The 18217-nt window shown below is 51.9% G+C and overlaps 1 protein-coding gene across 1 annotated transcript in view; it reads right to left on the bottom strand.

Annotated features, from left to right (window-relative positions):
- Positions 1–18217, bottom strand: part of EPAS1 (endothelial PAS domain protein 1) — an 82942-nt gene that overhangs the window by 2291 nt on the left and 62434 nt on the right. Inside the window, exons 7-15 of the mRNA XM_032840429.1 lie at positions 12335–12441; positions 6817–6964; positions 5690–5904; positions 4229–4419; positions 3643–3753; positions 2243–2730; positions 1296–1422; positions 943–1060; positions 467–634 (exon numbers count right to left, since the gene is read on the bottom strand). Of these exons, the coding sequence (XP_032696320.1) occupies positions 467–634; positions 943–1060; positions 1296–1422; positions 2243–2730; positions 3643–3753; positions 4229–4419; positions 5690–5904; positions 6817–6964; positions 12335–12441 (1673 nt within the window). The remainder of the gene's footprint in view (positions 1–466; positions 635–942; positions 1061–1295; positions 1423–2242; positions 2731–3642; positions 3754–4228; positions 4420–5689; positions 5905–6816; positions 6965–12334; positions 12442–18217) is intronic.

The raw sequence follows: 18217 nt of genomic DNA, 5'->3' as shown, positions 1-18217 counted from the left end.
TGTCAAACATTCCAAAAAGGGTCTCTTCCCTAAGAGGGCTTCTGCTGTGTTTTCCCCAAACCACCGATTACATTCATGTCCCATAGCAACCCTTGGGGGCTGGTAATTAGGATCTGTGAGATGGGAACAGACTCAGGCAGCCCAGGGGAGAAGGGTGGCTAACCCTCCCCGAATTCTCCAGGGCCACCCCGTGGCAGTACGTTCTCTGTGCATGTCCTCAGCTCTGTTCCTGCCTGAAGGCAGTGAATGAGGCAGTAGGTGAGATGGTGCTGAGCAGAAGGCATGGGCCTGGGGACTCTTATGCCCCAAGAGCCCCGGCTGTGCCTTCTAAAACCCTGGGGCCAGGCAGCATCCACCCCTGCCGTACTATTTCTGGGACGGGTAGCTGCCCTCCAGGGCATCAGTCTTGTCCCCATACAGAGCTGAGCCCTGCTGCTGGCTGGTTCCAGGTCCCGGACGCACTCACCTGATAGCTTGGCAGTGGACGGCAGGCTGTAGTCCTGGTACGGAGGGGCGCAGCACTGTGGGGGGAACCCACTCTTGGCGTTCTCCCCCGGGCTCATGGCAGATGGTGGCGGTGGCAGGTGTCTCAGAGGCTGTCCGAGGCCCCTCATGGGATTTTGGGTGAACTCCTCTGAAAGACCAATGCCGGCAAGTGAGGACAGTGCCAGGCCCAGGCAGGGGAGAGACTGCAAGGCCCCCAGAAGCCTCCTTCCTTCACAAAAGGTGCCCAGAACTAGCCCCAGCTCCTATGGTCCCAGCACCTAGAACGTCCTGAGTCTCTCACCCAGGCCTAGTGGAAGGGCTCGGGCGGGGGGACGGGCACACAGGACACTACCTTATCCCTCGGAGGCTCAGAGAGGCAGGGGTGAGACTGCAAAGGGACCCAGAGGCGCCCCTGCTGTCCCCGCAGCCCCCGGGAGGCTTGGACCCGCTGCTTACCATTGGGGAGGTTTGCACTCAGCAGTTTGTCGGGCATCAGAGGGCAGTTCCCGTGGGCCCTGAGGCTCTTCACCCTTTTCCACACCTGATGGGAAGTGCTGCTACCTGTTGGATCCCCCTGGAGGCAGAAGGGAGGAGGCCAGAGACGCAGGTCCTCAGATGGGGTGGGGGGGAGGGTGGGCCTGCGAGGGGGCTGGGGTGCTCTCTCGGACAGGTCACACCCACACCCCTTCCTGCTGCCCCTGGCAGGCTCTCTGGGCCCCCACAGCCCCTGGGAGAGGACCTCCGTCCTCACCGTCTCCACAGCCCTGGGCTGTGGAGGGCGTCCAGACACCACCAGGCAGGGGACTCACCCCGCTCATGTCTTGGAAGGCTTGCTCCTCATACTCTCGCTGTCGCTTCAGCTTCAGCTTGTTGGCCAGGGCCACCATGGCTGGGCTCATCACATCTGGGCCTTGGGGGCCAAAGCCCTTTGCAGACCTGCCAATGCCAAGAGAAAGAGCCATGAAGGAGTTGGAAGCCCCACATCCCCATGTTCTCTGCACCATCAGAGGACCCTTCCAGAACTCAGACTCGCCCGTGTTGGCTCTGAGATGCAAAGGGCAGAGTCCCAGATGAGGGGCTGCATGCTCCAGATGCTGATGGTTCCGGTCATCTGTACCTCCCTCCACAGCTGCCTGCCGGCCCGTGCTTCTGCGCAGGCCTCCATTGTGGCTGCACAGTGGGTGACATTGGTCTTGAAGACCTCTGTCTTCTGCCCTGTCTCTCCCCTGTACTGCCTGGACTACTCCCCGGGGAGGATGGGCAAGCGCCCCCTGAAGCAGAACCTGGGGGACCTGAGCACGAGAAGTCCCAGATCAACCACAGTGACTTGGCCCGGTGAGTGCCCCCCTGGTTGACACGGGCCTTGCTGGGGAGATGGGAAGAGATGGGAGGAACCAGGGACAGCTACGAGGCAGGGGAGAAGCAAGGGCATCTTTTATGCTTTTCTCAACCAGGGCTCCAACAGAGCAGCAGGAGTCCTTCAGACGCCCGTGTGCATCTGTGACTCGGCTGTGGAACCCTGGTCTGAAGGGAGACACGGTGCTGTTCAAGGCCCTTAGCAGGCCCCTTCTCTCTGCCACGGCCCAGACACAAATGTGTTCTGCTCGTGGCCTCATATACCTTGGGGTGAGTCCCCCACAGCCTCTACTCTCAGAGCACGGGGGAGGAGCAGGAAGACTTTCTGGGGCCCCAGAGCTCCAACCCATCCCCTGCCGTGGGAGCTTCCGCTGGTGCAGCAAGGGTCTGGGTCACTCACCTTTTCTTGAACACGGAGAGATGGGGTGAGGTGATGGGGGCACCCAACGGTGATGGCCCCAAGGACTCTGTGTGCTGATCTGTGGCAGGCCACTTCGTGGGCCCAAAATGTAATGGCGGGTCAGGGGGCCACTGGGTATTGGATCTGCCGCCCATGGAGGAGAGAGGGGTGCTGGTTTGGCCACAGCACAGTGGCAGCGACCCCTTACTCCCACCATCAAAGAAGATGGAGGACATGGGCTGGTGCTCAGGCTCGATCTTCTTGCTTCCCAGCTGCTGATACTTGTCCAGGAGGAAGGGACTGTGGGAGGCCATGGGCGCCAGTGGCTGGAAGATGTTCGTCATGGTGCTGAAGCAGTGCTGGGGGGTGGCCTGCGGTTTCTCCGGCAGCAGCCCCTCCTCGGGGCAGATGGGACTGAGCTGGAAGTCTTCACCGTCCATGGGGATGTAGGGGGCCAGGGTCTCCAAGTCCAGCTCACTGAAGTCCGTCTGAGGACAAGGAAGAGATAAAGGTGTGGGGAGGCAGGCATAGCCTTGAGAACGCTATTCCCTTGTCCTGCCCTCGTGGCCCTGCCTGTGCCCTCCCTCTCCTGCACCGCTTCCCTTCAGCAGTGTCCCTCCCTTGCTCTAGTACCGCCTTTGATCCCTGTGGCCCACCAACTGAAAACTCAGATTTGTCTACTTGCCGTGCAGGGCTCCTGGCCTGGGACACTAGCCTTTCCGGGGGTTCATGCCCCGAACCGCCATGCTCTGCTTGGCGGTGCCTGCACGTTCCCCACAGGTGACCCTGCCTCCTCCCACCTGAAACGACTTCCTCTCTACCCCACTTCTCTCCTATAGCCCCAGTGAGACTGCCTGTGAAGCCCGTGGCGTATGCAGTGGCCCCTGGGGAGGCAGGGACAACTCGGTCCTCCTCTTCCTCCTATGCTCTGTGAAACACCCTCCCCATCCTTGTTTTTGTAATTTTCCAGGAACACCAGTCCCTTTCAAGAACACTGCCTCTGTACATTCCTGAAAAGTGGTGTGTAAGTGAAAAATCTGTCAGTCCTCTATCCTTTAAAATGCATTTAAAATAAATTATTTCAGAATCCTAAGATGAATGTGTTTGGGAGGAGAGTAAATTTTCCTTATTTATAAACCTCTCACAATTCCTATCTACTCTTTAAACATAAGGCTTCTTTAAGAAAGGAGCAGGGGTAATTTGCTTTCTGGGGCAGAGGAAAACCGGCCTCAGTAGAGACTGCGCGAGCTGGATTGAGCCTGGGGAGAAGGGGACTTCCCCAGGCTCCACTTCCCATTTAAGACCAGGGCCTTGGCCAAGCACCAGCCCTCCAGCCCCTCAGGCTCTGCAGTGAACGTCGTGGCTATAAGAACAGGTGTAAGCCGGCACAGCCCACCTACCTGGGAGCTGCCCTGGTCCTTTGCCTCTGTATCCATGGTGAAGAGTTTCTCGATGACTTCAATCTTCAGATTGTCACTCAGGGATGTGTAATAGTCTCCTGGGCTGCTGGGCTAGGGGCCAGAAGGAGAGTGACCAAGTCAAGAGGAGGGCACTCGTCTCCCCAGAAGTCCAAGGTGAAAGGGGCAGTGCGTTTCTACACTCACAGAGTCTGCTCCAGCCCATGGAACAAGTATGTGGAGGGGGACCCCTCCTCACAAGAAGGCCATGGCCAGTGGGGCTCTGCAAACTATGCCGCCCTCTGCCCCGAGCAGGATGGTGACTGCCCTGCCCAGCGAGGGGCTCAGAGCTGTGTGCCACTCAGCCCCATCTTCAGGAAACTTAGCATTTAGATGGGGGCGCACACAGTAAGAGCCAACAGCTAGAGCAGTGGGCAGGCAAGGGGCCCCCCACCCCGGGGGACCCCAGGATAACTCGACGGCCATGCAGGCAGTATTCCTATCCGGGCCATCTGCTTGGCCATCGTGCAGCAGCCAAAAAGGAGCAGCCCACCCTTTCCGTGTCCTCACCCCAAGGCGGGGTGCTCACCGTGGAGCAGCTGCTGCTGCTGGTGGCACTCGGGGTGGTGCTCCCGGAGGCTGCCACTTGTGGCACGGTGAAGGCGGGCAGGCTCCCGGCCTCGCTCTGGGTGCTGTGGCTCCTTGGCTCTCTGGGCCACGGCTGGCCGGGGGGCAGGAGGGTGTTGCTGTAGGATGAGGAGCCCTGGAAGCTCTGGCTCTCTGTGGAGACAAGGTCCTGGCTGGTTACCACCTACAACTCCCGGGCTTACCCCGGCGTAGCGAAAGCCCAGAGGGTATAGGGAAGGTGCTAGGAGGGTCTGAAAGCGTGCCTGGGGCTAGGCGCTCGGGCCCGGCTGCAACTACGGGCTGTGAGGCAAGCCTCCCTTGGAAGGGAACACCCTCCTGGAGCATTTCCTCATCAGGGTCTACAGGTCCTAGGACTCACTTCCTTGACGAGGGGCCGGGAATGTCCATGAGGAGGTGGTGGTAAGAGGGAAACAGGCCAGTTTGCCTCAGTACTGCCACATCCCAGGGCCGCTGCGAGACTTCTTGTCCCGGGGCTATCGCCCTTTATAGTTTCTGAGGTTGCAATCCCCATGTGGCCTCTCCAGAGCTTCTAGAGGGGCCAAGCCACCATACGGTGAGCAGGGGGAGGGGCTTCTAGCCCTGGGATGGGCACAGGAGGGTGGGGGACAGAGGTAGGGGTCACAGCCTGGGAGCAAGGGGCTTCCCAGGTACACATGTTAAGTGTTTCCAGCATGGGAGGGGGGACAGGGCTGAAAACTGCCTGGACATGCCAACATTTACTTTTTTTTTTTTTTTTTTAAGAGAGAGTGCATGCACAGGATGGGGGTAGGAGCAGACGGCAAGGGAGACAGACTCTCCCCCAGACTCCACACCTGCCCAGCACCGAGCCCGATGCGGGGCTTGATCTCACCACCCTGAGATCATGACCTGAGCCAAAATCAAGAGTGGAATGCTTCATCAACTGAGCCACCCAGGCGCCCTGTGGAGGGGCCCACATTTTTTTTTTTTTTAAATAGTGGATATGAGGGCATCTTTTCTCCCTCCACATTTCTGGAATGATTTCTCCTCCTATTTCAGCCTGGCCCTCTACCTAAACAGCATCCTGTCCTTCGAGGCCCAGGGGGAGATCTGCCCTCTCCATGCAAACACAGTAGCGGCCTCTGACGGTCTCACTCGCTGCCCCCTCCCTCATGTCAGACTCCCCCCGCCTCTGCTGGACAGGCCATGGCTCAGTCCCCATAAGCCCTGCCCAGGCAGCGTTTTGCAGAGTCCGAAGCAGGACCCTCTCACTCTGTGCCCGACCTGCACATTGCCCTTCGGCGCTCAGCACAGTCTGGCTACCAACAGAGGAATCACAGGGCTGGGGAGGGGGCAGGGGCTGAGGAAACACTGAAGCCAGGGAGGCCGGTTACAGTAAGGAGAGAGGGTTCAGCAGGCCCCTGTTTGGCTAGGAAGCACCCACCGAAATCCAGAGAAACGATGACATCTCCTGCAGTGGGTGCCAGCTGGGCCAGCTCCTCGGGCTCCTCCTTCAGCTTGGTGAACAGGCAGTTACTCTTGTCGGACACTGCCACCTCCCCGCTGCTGTCAAAGATGCTGTTCATGGCCATCAGGTGCGGCTTGAACAGGGATTCCGTCTGGTCCATGGAGAACACCACGTCATTCTTCTCGATCTCACTGATGGGACAAGAAGTGTCTCAGACCTCCCATGTTTTCTAGCAAAAGCCTTTTATATCCCCAGACATACAGAAAACCAGACAGCTAACCCTCTTGGCTGAAAACACAGGTATGGACGCCGTGCTAGGGTTTTGTAAGGCCCCGCGCGGTGAAGTTTGGAGTCATGGAGGCAGCAACCCCAAGCCTACCCTCGGGACAGGGATGGCTCTGGGATGCTCTTTGATTACCGGGCATGCGCTGCATTGCGTACATGGGGGGTGAGGGCTTTGGGTTTGTTTTACTCTAGCAGGGACCATCTCCAGCTTTCTCCCCAGGCACTAGGGAATAAAGCTGTTGCATCTTCTCCCAGAAATCCTGAGCAGTATCTCTTTCCTTGTTCCCCATTCAAAAAATACTAAGTGACAACTATGCTATCTGCCTCCCCATGTGGGTCAGAGGCATGACACAGATGACAGATAGGGGGAGACCAAAAAAAAAAAAAAAGGTCACCAGGAAGGGCCACCCCAGGTATCCTATAGTCCCTGAGACAGCCATGAAAATACTCTGGGTCCCCAAACCATAAGTGACTCTTAATCTCACAAAACAAACTGAGGGTTGCTGGGGGGAGGGGGGTTGGAAGGGGGGGTGGGGTTATGGACATTGGGGAGGGTATGTGTTATGGTGAGTGCTGTGAAGTGCGTAAACCTGGTAATTCACAGACCTGTAGCCCTGGGGATATAAATATATGTTTATAAAAAATTAAAAATTAAAAATTAAAAAAAAAAAAATCCTCTGGGTCCCAAGGATTGGCACAAAGAGCTCGCAGAGGCAGTGCCCGGGGTTGGGTAGGTGTGTGTCCTCTTGGCCTGCTGCCCTCGGTCTGGGGAGCTCAGGTGCCCCGCACAGCCTGCCCCACGGCCCTAACGTGCTCACCTCAGGACGTAGTTCACACACATGATGCACTGGGGCTGCAGGTTCCGAGGGTTGTAGATGACTGTCCCCTGGGTCTCCAGCCACACATAGCCCCCGTGCTTCGCAAGCATCCGGTATTGGCCGCTCACCACCTGCCCTTTGGTGCACACTAGGGGAGGAGAAACGGAGCCTGAGGTCAGGGAGGCTGGGGAGTTAGACCTCACAGGGAGGGTAGTCTACGGGGAAACAGACAAGACTGCGCACAGAGACACAAGGACCTCCACGTGACTTCTTTCCTCTTCTAAATTATATTAAACGCTCATTTAACATTTACTGTAGGAAAGCACTGGGACGGTGTCCCACATGGCCCAGTCCAGAAGGCTTCATCTACTCCCATTAAACAGGAATTAATAAATCTCTTTAAAGTCTACCAATGTTAGAATTTCTGGTAGTTTTCTGAACAGTCCATCTTCTTTCATTCCTTGGGAATTCATTCTTCAGAATCCTAGCTCCGAGCTCCTCCAATCACAGAGAATGGGAAGAGGCATGATGAGGGTGTTAGAAAATCTTGCTAGCTTGGGGGCTCTGGGGAAGGAACAATCCCTCTTAGTTTTGGTTTCCTCATCTGCAAAGTGAGATGCTGATAAAAAGAACAGTGATGACGAGAACGACGTTCCTAGTGAGCCAGCGTAGAGCAGCTGTTCACGCCGAGGACCAGGTCTGCCTGGCTGGCTGATCCCGTGCAGACCCGTTGATGGAACGTCCTGGATAACGGCCATAGAGGAAAAGCCCCCTCTTCCCTGGGGCCATAGAGAACGTTGTGAGGGGTCCCACGGGAGAGTATCCAGACTCTTGGTGAACACAGATTTGCACTCCATTCTCCTGGTGGGTGCAGGGGCCACCTCCCTGTTCACTAGGCTTGGGAGGCTAAGGATGGCCGCTTGGTTCCTACTGATGCCACTTGTGGCCCTTTATGTTTTTCGGGGCACGTTTTACCCACTTCAAAAATTGAACAAGCACCGAGGTGCCCGAGTAGTAACTTACTTGTGTGCAGTGCTTTGCAGTGTTCGACACTGTCTCAAGATGAGCTCACTGCTGCACAGCGGTTACAACTGCCTGGCACCTAAGTCGTCCGCAAGGATCAGCGTCCCCAACAGCTTGTGTAATTCGCAATGACACCGTGAAAGGTCTCTCGTGATTCCTGTTTTACCTCTAAAGAAACTGAGGCCGGGAACTCCACGGTAGTTTGCTGAAAGGGCCCCTCAGTGGAAACAGTAGATGGGCTCACAGTCTACATGTCAGACTCCCGACCTAAGCTTTCGTGGTTTGGTTTTCCTTTTATAAAAATCAACTTCAGGGGCGCCTGGGTGGCTCAGTGGGTTAAGCCTCTGCCTTCGGCTCAGGTCATGATCCCAAGGTCCTGGGATCGAGCCCCGCATCGGACTCTCTGCTCAGCAGGGAGCCTGCTTCCCCCCCTCTCTCTGCCTCTCTGCCTACTTGTGATCTGTCAAATAAATAAAATCTTAAAAAAAAAAATCAACTTCAGTGAGGTTTAGTTTACCTTCAATTTAAAAATGCAACCACTTGAGGTGCACAGTCCAATGCATTCTGACAAAGTGCATGGGACTGTCACCACAATCCAAGGTAAACCACTTGGCCCTCAGTCCGCCACCTCTGAATTCCTTAGGCCTCCTGCTGCTCCATCCTCATGGCCACCCCTGGTCCCAGGCTCCCCCTGATCTGTTGTCTGCCACTATATGGCGCTCTTCTCTCCATCTGCATGTAAGTGGCCTCATACAAGAGTATGTACTCTTTTGTGTCTGGCTTCTTTTCCCTCAGCATGTGTTCCAGATTCCTCGGGTGCTGCCAGGACTCGGGCTTTGCTCCTTTTTATTGCTGAGCTGTGTTCCACTGTATGGAGGTACCATAATTGGTTTATCCATTCACCTGTAGATGGATGTTTAAGTTGTTTTCAGTTTTTTTGGTTATTGTGAATACCGCTGCTATAAACACTGGTGTACACATCTTTGTATGGACACATACGGTGGGTGCAGCTAGGGGGACAATGGCCAGGTCAGTGGCTAAGTACATGCTTCCTTTGTAAGAAGCTGTGACATCCTTTTCCAAAGTGGCACATCACCCTAGTCTAGTCTTTTGGACCATAATTCTGGGGCGCAGAGAGGATAGATATCGCCTTCTTTGGACAGGAAGGAATAAGGTCAGGGGGACTGTGACCTGCTTAACACGAGGTAGGACAACGGAGCAGGAGAACAGCACTCCCGGCCCCTCACTCTCTGGCTACGACCCCCACGCCGCCATTCACTGGGAAGCCTCCACTTGCTGTGGCTGTGGTCCTGCATCGTCGTGGGCCACTGCTGTCCTCCCCAGGGCCCCTCAGGTGCCCCACTGAGGCTCCCTTCCTGCAGAGAAACGATTCTTGCACAATTTCAAGTGCCTGGAGTTAACTTATTTAGACGGATCTTAATGCAGACAGAGTTCAGGGCTCCTATTCTTTTTGATTAAGCAGTGCAGCAAGCAAAGGTCTTAACTGCATTTCTAGTGATTGCAGGCGAGGACCTGTTCTGCCAGCACAGTATAATTACGCCTGCTTTCTACCCATCTGTTCATTAACGCCAGCCTTGGTGAGGGGCCTGCTCCTTGGGAGATAGGCCGTTTATAGCCTTTAATCTTGTTTTCCTAAGAGCACATAATGTCCTCACACAACAAAGAGAAAGCGCCCCCCCCCCAGCCCCTACCACCGACAGTAACGACGTATAAATTACTAATCCATTTGGAAATGATGGTTTTCAATTATCTAAATCTGCTTTGAGGACAGAGCTTCCCCAGTCATTTCGACAGTAAACGTTCACAGGCTAAAACACACATTCACGTGGAAACTCAGGATGCTGGTGTATAAACCTGACCCAGCCTCCAACTATCCTGCCACAGTAGTGTGACTCTGTGGTACTTTATTTGCACAAACCCAACCACACACACACACACACACACACACACACACACAGGCAGAGAGACAGAAATAGATGCTTTCTGTTTTAGCTGTCAGTAATCCAATTTCCAAGCCACACAGACTTCCCCTTGCTGGATTTGGGTTTGCTGGCTGGGCGTGGGGCCACGGAGCTCTGGGCAGCTTTACATGGCTCCATCAGGGGAAAAAGGGAGCCTGATTTCTCTTTGGGTTGTGAATTACCTTTAAGTGTGCCTAATACTTCAATGTACGGATTCAATAAAAAGCGCCATATTTCCGCCAGAGTCAGCACAAAACTGATAAGACCAATTTTTATCCCAGCTCTGTTTTAAGGGTCAAAGATTTTTTTAAATTAATTTATTTTTTATAAACATATAATGTATTTTTATCCCCAGGGGTACAGGTCTGTGAATCGCCAGGTTTACACACTTCACAGCACTCACCATAGCACATACCCTCCCCAATGTCCATAACCCCACCCCCCTCTTACAACCTCCCTCCCAAGGGTCAAAGATTTTTTATGAAGAAAGAGAGAATACTTTTTCTTTGCCCAGGGAGAAGTCATCATTTTTGTTCCTTCTGATAGTAGTGCCTCAGCTCTTCTATCCCCAAAGACAAAGTATAATATTGTCCTCCAGGAATTCCCAGAAACTTTTCCTATTGTCCCCTGCTTTGACTTCACCCTGGGCTGAGGAAAAAAGCTGGACTTTTCCCATTTCACATGTAAAGGAGGAAAGACCCAGAAAGCCAGGCCTTGGGGAATCTGTGGGTCAGTTGGGGCAGAGCCCAGGTCCCAGAGTCGCAGGGTTGGGATAACTTTGGGAGCGAGAATCACCGTGTAACAGAAAAGCATGGGGAATCCCAGCATGAAGGCTGGAACCACATCCTACAATTTCAAAGCTGGGGGAGGCTCGGGCTGGGTCATGTCCACGGGCACACGAAGCTGCCTTCACCTCCCTCCTCCACTCTCTGGGTCCCTGCATGGGGCTGAATCTAGGCTGGTGGCTTGGTTGGTTTTTGGCCAGACAGCATAGTGAAAAACTTCTCTGAGATATCATAAGGGGCCGTCTTGTACTTTCAGCTCAAACCCCAAAGCCACGAGGAAAAAGCAGAGAGACCAATTAGAAAGAGAAGATCTCACTCCATCAGAGGACAGGAACTGTGCTCACATACAGTTTATGGGATTGCTGATCTGTGGGCTGCTCTGAACTCAGCTGTCCTAACCTTAGCACAGATGATGGACTGAGAAACAATGGACAAACAGAAGCATCTCCATCTTCTCCCTTGCCACCCCAAGCCACAGCTAATCCCGTGGGCCCAGGACCCGCAGGACCACCGGCATGCTTGTTAGACTTACCTTACCCATTTTTAATCGCCTAGAATCTTCTCGGCACCTCTGTCTGCACTGATTTTGAAGCATTCTTTCCCAAATATGAGTGCGCCTTGGGTTTATCACTGACTTAGTGCCCGCATTTTATCAAACACTATGCTAGATATTGAGGCTAAAAAGATGAGCCACCTGTTCCACAGAGCCAACAACCTTCCTTTTTCTTTCGTTGGGGAGCAATCCTATAAGTGTCTATGTCCCTCAGTGGGCTGAGTATAGTGGAATCGACCCAGAGTCCTTTGCATGTTGACGGGCTGCATGGATTCAAGGAGACTATCTTGGATCGCCTGTGAACAGGAAGGCTGCACTGGGAATATGGCCAAGTGAAGGCACTAGAGTTGCCCTGTCCCATGGGGTAGCCATGGTCAAGTGACTGAAATTTAAGTAAAATTAAAATTTTCAACATTCAGTTCCTTGGGTGCACTAGACACTTCACATGGACTGTGCCCATGCAGAACATCTCCCTTGCAGAGAGTCCTGCTGGACAGTGCTGTTCCAGGATCCTTTCATAACTCGGGTTTCTTTCAAGTTGCAAAGCATAGTGTCCATGTGCCACCACTTGTTTGCCTGGACAGCCTCCGACTGAGTTCTCTGACCCAGCAAGCCAGCTGTTGGAGAACCGAGGCCTACCTCAATGCATCTGTGAAGTTGCTGCCCTGGTACCTTCACCTGTTGGGCCTCGTCCTCCCCCATCCTTCTAGGTCCAACTCAAGAGCTCTGTCCTCTCCTTTCTTGAATCTTCCCAGGCCTCCTCTTCTGCTTCTATAGCCCACGACCCAGCTGACCATGTGTCCTCTTGTGCTCTTCTTTACAGGGCTGTCCCACAGGGCTGTGCCAACTGCTGGCCATATGGGGCGCTGGGTGGAAATGGAATGTGGGGACTGAGATTCAGCCCACCTTCTACTCTCTAAGCTGTGGGCCATGGTATGGGTGTGTCCCCCCCAGAAGAACGGGGCCTTTTTCTAATTTGCATCAAGTTGTCATCTGGACTGGTGGCAGCCTTGGATTTCTAACCATCCTGAGGGCACAGGTCTTGTCTGCCACCCAAGATGGTGGCTCTGTGGAGGATGGAAGCAGGTCTTCTCTGGTCTCACTGGTGCCACACCTCATTCAAGGCCATATTTCACAGACACAAGGAAGCCACGCAGGGTGCTCCAGGAACTTACGGTTCTGGTGACTTTTGGTCATGTTCTCTGAGTCCAGAGCATGGTAGAACTCATAGGCTGAGCGGCCAAGCAGCTCCTCGGGGTGGTAACCAACCAGTTCTGTGATCCTGAATTTTTAAAAAAGCAAAACAAAACAAAACAAAATCATGTGGGAAGAGAGACTGTATGAATGTGGGCAGGGGCTCAAGGAGCTAGATCCAGAAGGTAAGTCAGAGGCATACATTCAGATGAAAACGCTCCAGGCATCCTGGTCGTCCCGTTCATCCAAGATAAAGAAAACATGGTGTTCAACCTGCTGCGGTGGCTCCACCCAACCTCCCTCCACTCTTCCCGCACTTTCTGAAATCGTGTCTGTAAAGTCGGGATTCCCTACGTCCGCCGCCGATACACATAAACCTAGTCTCCCAGCAAGTCCTGGAAGGGGCTCTCATACCCTCCGCCCCCCAGCTTTGGCCGAAGAGGGAGATCCAGGGGGAACAGTCCAGTTGATGTCCACGCGAGAGTCCAGGGACAAAACAGTAATGAAAACCAGGGCTCCAGGTTACCAGATCAAGCTGATGTCAGTACTGGGTGATGTAAGTGAAAAGCGAAAATGGTGAGGCCTCTGCGGGGAGGAGTGTGGAGTCGGCCTTTGTATGTGTGGTAAGCAGCAAGGGAGGAGGAACCCGGGCAGGAGAACCCGCCCTGCCTGTGTCTGATCTTTAGTCGTCTGAGTACTCTCCCTCAGGTCCTGCCTGGTGACCTCAGGTACTTCTCGGACATCGGACATCAGGCTTGCCTACCTTGGAACTTTACCTGCCCCTCCCCATTTCAAGGAATGGGGATGGGCAGGAAGTGCTGAGAGGAAGAAATACAAAATCAAGGTATTAGAAATGTGCCTCCTCATTACACTCTGATAGATGGGCAGCTCTGAAATGACAGGGCTCGACCATCCCAAGTGTCCCTTTCTTCATCCTGTAACATGTCTGGTTTCATGGGAAACGGGCAGAAAACAGACAAATGTAGAGAACCATGAAGGATCACTTAACACTCTGAGGACTCTTTTCTCTATACCAGAATTATTAAACTAAAGATGCCCCACCCAAGAACCACCAGATTAGCCACTTTCTCACATTACATCTAAATATCATTTCTTGCAAGGTTCGCTGTCTCCTGCAGTTTTTCTAATGGGCTCATTGTCTTGTTTACTTGTCAGAAGTGATGCTGTACTCTTATGATTATGAGCTCTATTTCAGAATGTATGACTTCTGAGTCCTATCATGTATCCACACTGGAAATTAACAACACAGAGGGGAAAACAAAATCAGCAGAAGCTGGGGCTCCTTGGTTTCCTTTTCTTATTCTCTCCCCACTCCAAAGGGTCTCTACATATGTCTGCCAGAATAAATCATTCTAAAATAGGATGGAAACCCTATTTCCCTCCTGCTCCACCCCATTTAAGCATCTACAGCTTTCCCTATTACCAACGGCTAGTGACCACTATTGTTACTGTGATCCAGAGTAAATACAGTCCATCTAACTTACAGGACCCCCCAGAATCTGGTCTCCCAACTTCCATGCAGTGTGATTTTGGCTAACCAGCAGTGTGTGTCTTACATCCTGTGTCCTGGCAGACTGCTCCCCTTGGAGTTCCCCACACCCAGCAAACCCATTCTTGCTGTAGAGCCTTGACGTCTTCTCCAAGCCCCCCTTGACCACAAGGCTAGCTCATGGCCCAGCCATCTCCACAGAGACTTCTCTGATTCTCCCAGCCCTCAGTGACGTCTCCTTCTCACTAAGTCCTAACAGGCAAACCCACGTAAAAGACAATTACTCACATTCTAGGCTGCCAATCCCTGAACATAGGGACCACTTTCTTCTTTGGCCTTCCCTACAGTGGGTACTCAGTAAATTCTTGAGTGGCTGACTAGCAGCTCTGTTCTTAGGACCCAAGGTACAACCAGAGCCCTAACTTCCCCAGCACCACTAAGGCAATAAAGCTTTACTCTCTCTCCTAGAATGTGATTAACTGTGTCAATGCATGTCAGTGCGTGTGCATGTGCGTGGCGCACGCACACAGCTCTCAGCGGGACCCCTCACGATGTTTAATCCATCCTTTCTTCATCCTGGAAGCTGTGCCTGGTGTTGGCATGGTCAGAGAAGAGAAAAATTCTCTCCCTCAGTGACACTTAGGGCTGAAAGCCTTTGTCAAACAAGGGGCAGCCCAAAGGGGCCGAGCAGCTTAGGCCTCAGCTGATTTAGCCCAGCGGAGATTTCCAGTGAGATTTCAGCAGTTCACGTGCAATGGCAAGTTCACTTGTGCCTGCTGGTCTCAGACCGGGAGCATCTGTCCCCTTACTTGGCCCGGAGCAAAGAGATCTCTGAACTTACAGCAACAGACATGTTCATCAGTAGCCTGATCCTGGGGTTAGGGCCCAATGGCCCCTTAGCGAGGTAGAGACTGGGGCAGAGCACGGAGATGGTAGAACAGTGCTGGCCCTCGCTTTTCTACAACCGAATGGCTTTCCTGTTGGGTCTAGTCCTTTCAAGCTTAAGCCTGGGAATAGGAATTGTACCAGCAGGCCCTGGTGACAGTGAGCTGGCCATTAACAGGCTTGCCGATTTGCCAGATACATTGCTTCTGTTCCTGAGCAGGGCTAGAATTTTCTAGAGACCCTCCAAAGTGAGGCTGCTCTGGAAAAGATATGGTACCACTCCCTGAAGCAATGAACTTTTCTTTCAAGATTAGAATCTTTAAAATGTTCAAAGTAAATGTTTATTACCACCAGCCTCATAATAAACCATTTAAAAAATCTAATTACTGTACCATGCATTCAAAGGCACACAATGGGCATGTCTGGGAAGTGTACAAACAAACCAGGATTTCAGAATCGCCAGCTCGCTTCCCAGGAGTGGCCTTCATTTATCTTGTCAACTAAAATAAATATTTAATGTCTCCTTCTTCATTCCTTTAAACAGACTACTATAAAAACTGGGAAATACACACACCCCAAACACAATTGAAGAACGTTCGAGTTGTCAAACTTCACAAAGCCAGGAAACCCCAACTTGAAGCTAATGGTCATTGGCCTCCATGTGCAGGCACGCAGACGCCAGTGGGGAGGCTAATGAACCCAGCTTGTTTATAGGGTCAGCTCCTCTGGCACACAAGGGCCTTCCCTGCTCTTTTCCCCGGGTCCCAGTCCCTGCGGAGCTGGGCTGTGATAACACAGTTTCATCTGCTCTCTCCATCGGGGGCAGGGAATTTTTTTTTTCTTTCTTTCTAATTAAGAGCCCTGACTCACTGGGAAAAAAAAAAAAAAATCAGCCTGGGGTCACCCATAAAGTTAAAGTCAACTCAGTAGGGCTGTTCTGTTTTTGAGAAGTGGGAAATGTAAAAGGGCTTCATCTACCAGATTTCAGAAGCGAGAATAGCGGAAGAAAGAGTGGAAGAAGGATGAGGTAAGGAGAGAGATGTAGACAATGACGGGTAGCCTTGGAGGCAGAGAGAGAAGGAAGAGAAAGAGAACAGAAAGTATAGAGGAAAAAGGTTATTATATTGTGAAGTGTTACGCTGAGTAGATATGTGGGTCAGACCACTGGGCTTCCGACTTCAGCATGTTAGAGATGTCTTCATAACGTAAAAGGACAGTTACTTATTGTCCTGAAACTGTTTTTTACCCTTAAATGCTCAGAGGCTCTTTTCAGCATGGATTCCCTGCGCCTGAGTGCCGGGAAGGAAACGGTTCCCTCAGCTACAGTGTCCATGCCCTTGCATCAAGGGGCAGAGAGAGTCCAGTGAAGGCCTAGCTATGACGGCTAGCCCCCGTTCCCGGGAGACCACCAAAGCATGGTGCAAGCGGGACCTGGCTGCGGTTTCTACCCCTGCTCCCTACACCCGTAAAGGATTTGCTAAGTCAATTCATCACATAAACAAGTTGGGTAGAAGAGTACTGTAAATTACTTAAGAGGATGAAAGTTTTAAGGACTTTTAACCACCGATTTGTATTCCAGAGAATGCATTTGCTATTTAGCCATGCTTATCTGAAAGTCTGCTTTCTTTCCTTCCCGCCTTCTGGCGATGGCCTCTCCCAGACAGCCTGAATCTCCTCATTCTGGCTTCTATAGGTGCTTATAAGCCTCGGCACGGCCCCTCCTTAATCATATCGAGATTTCAGTGCTTTCTGCTTTAATACACTTTTACCCAGATCTTGCTTGCTTTAAACAACAGTCCTTAAGCCCTGTGTTTTCCTCACATGGTATGTGGGCATGGGAAGCCTACACAGCCAGCTCTGTAGTTCAGGGGCAGTCCATTTCCGTCTTGTTGGGGTGATGCGTTACAGGTGTGTTACAGGTACTTCATGCCCAGGACTCATCAGCCCTGGACTGCCCCTGCTGTGAGTGCCACCAGATGCCACAGCTGCCTTGTAGCACCTTAAGACCCACACACAAGGAAGCAGAAGCTTGCCTTGAATTGCAGCAAGAGAGGAGCAGATCATGTAGAAGGAATCATTTTTGAGTCAGGAGGCCAATCACACCTGGAAATACACTGCAAAGTGAATTTGTAGAGGTGTCACTTCTAGGAGTATTTGGAGAAGGTTAGACAGGATAATACATAAGCACTCTCATATACGTGCCCCAACCGTGGGTTGATTTCAGAACACCGTCGTTCGGAGGAGACACAGATGCATAGGGAGAGTGCTTCAAGTTCCTTGTGACTCAGGGATTTAGAGAAATTCACTACACCTTCTCATATAAGACATGTGCGGAGAGGCTAATAATGTGTAGCTCTGCAAGAAGATTTGGAATATACTATATAGGACACTAGAAAAGTATCTGTAATGTATTAATCTGAAAGGTCTCTCTGGTTTTTAAGATGTCACCCATCCTCTAAAAAAAGTACAAAAAAATTTATTAAATGTATCTCATTATGCAATGAAAGTATATAATTGTTTACCACTAATTTGCCTGAAGTTAGCCTATCTTCTTCCCATATTTCAAAACTCTTGCCTTCCGGGTGTTTTGATGTGTATGTATCTTACAACTCATGGCTCTAATTCTCTCCACTGACCTTCTCTGTGATGCCCAGCTCTTCTCTCACTAGTATCTGTACTCTTCCCGACTTCTCTGAATAAAAATAATTCATCATAAATTTAAGCCACAGAATTTGAAACATAGGCATCCTAACTTATTGGGTTTATTAAACTCCTGGTTTTAGGATGCCCTATGTCGCCTTGATTCAACGGTCAAACAGGGCTGCCTTCGGCTGCTTTAACTATAACAATTACATGATCCTCTCTTTGTTAACCTGAAATTTTCACTGTTAACGGTGGCACCATTTTCTCCTTATTGATACTGATCCTATCGACACAATCTGCTTGGATAATTTATTTCTCGGATACAGGAAGGCGTCTACAACTGACAAAATCACAGTGGGATAATGGGAATCACAGAGCGGGCCCCATCCTCCTTGATGCCTAGCTCCCTTCACAGTGACCCCCTTTCGCCACTAGGTGGCACCTCCCCACGAAGTTAGGAAACACCCCCATTTTAGAGTTAAACTATTTGGGAATAACGTCTCTCCCGCGTTTCAGGGAACGGAATGCTCTATTTTGCACCAACCACTGTGGTTCATTAAGCGGCTGGTGTCTTGATATCTAAACTCTCAGATCAGGAGAAAGCTCTTTTACTACTTGGATAGACTAGTCTCCCACACAGGGTTAACTAGTCACCTGGCACGTGCTCAGTAAATAACAGGTTATTCACCGGTTGCTCGGTACTTTAGGAAAGGGAGATGAACGGCTCTGTGGGAGTCATAAATGGGACAGTTCACCATCAGTCACAGTGATAACCGGGACATCCTCCTTTTGCCTCGCCACCACACTGCTCCCCTTGTCGAGAGCA

Source organism: Lontra canadensis, unplaced genomic scaffold (genome assembly GCF_010015895.1).
Source record: "Lontra canadensis isolate GAN:19392208 unplaced genomic scaffold, GSC_riverotter_1.0 scaffold112, whole genome shotgun sequence".
In the NCBI taxonomy this organism is placed as follows: Eukaryota; Metazoa; Chordata; class Mammalia; order Carnivora; family Mustelidae; genus Lontra; species Lontra canadensis.
The sequence above is the reverse complement of the archived record's forward strand: the minus strand, read 5'-3'. Positions and strand labels throughout refer to the sequence as shown.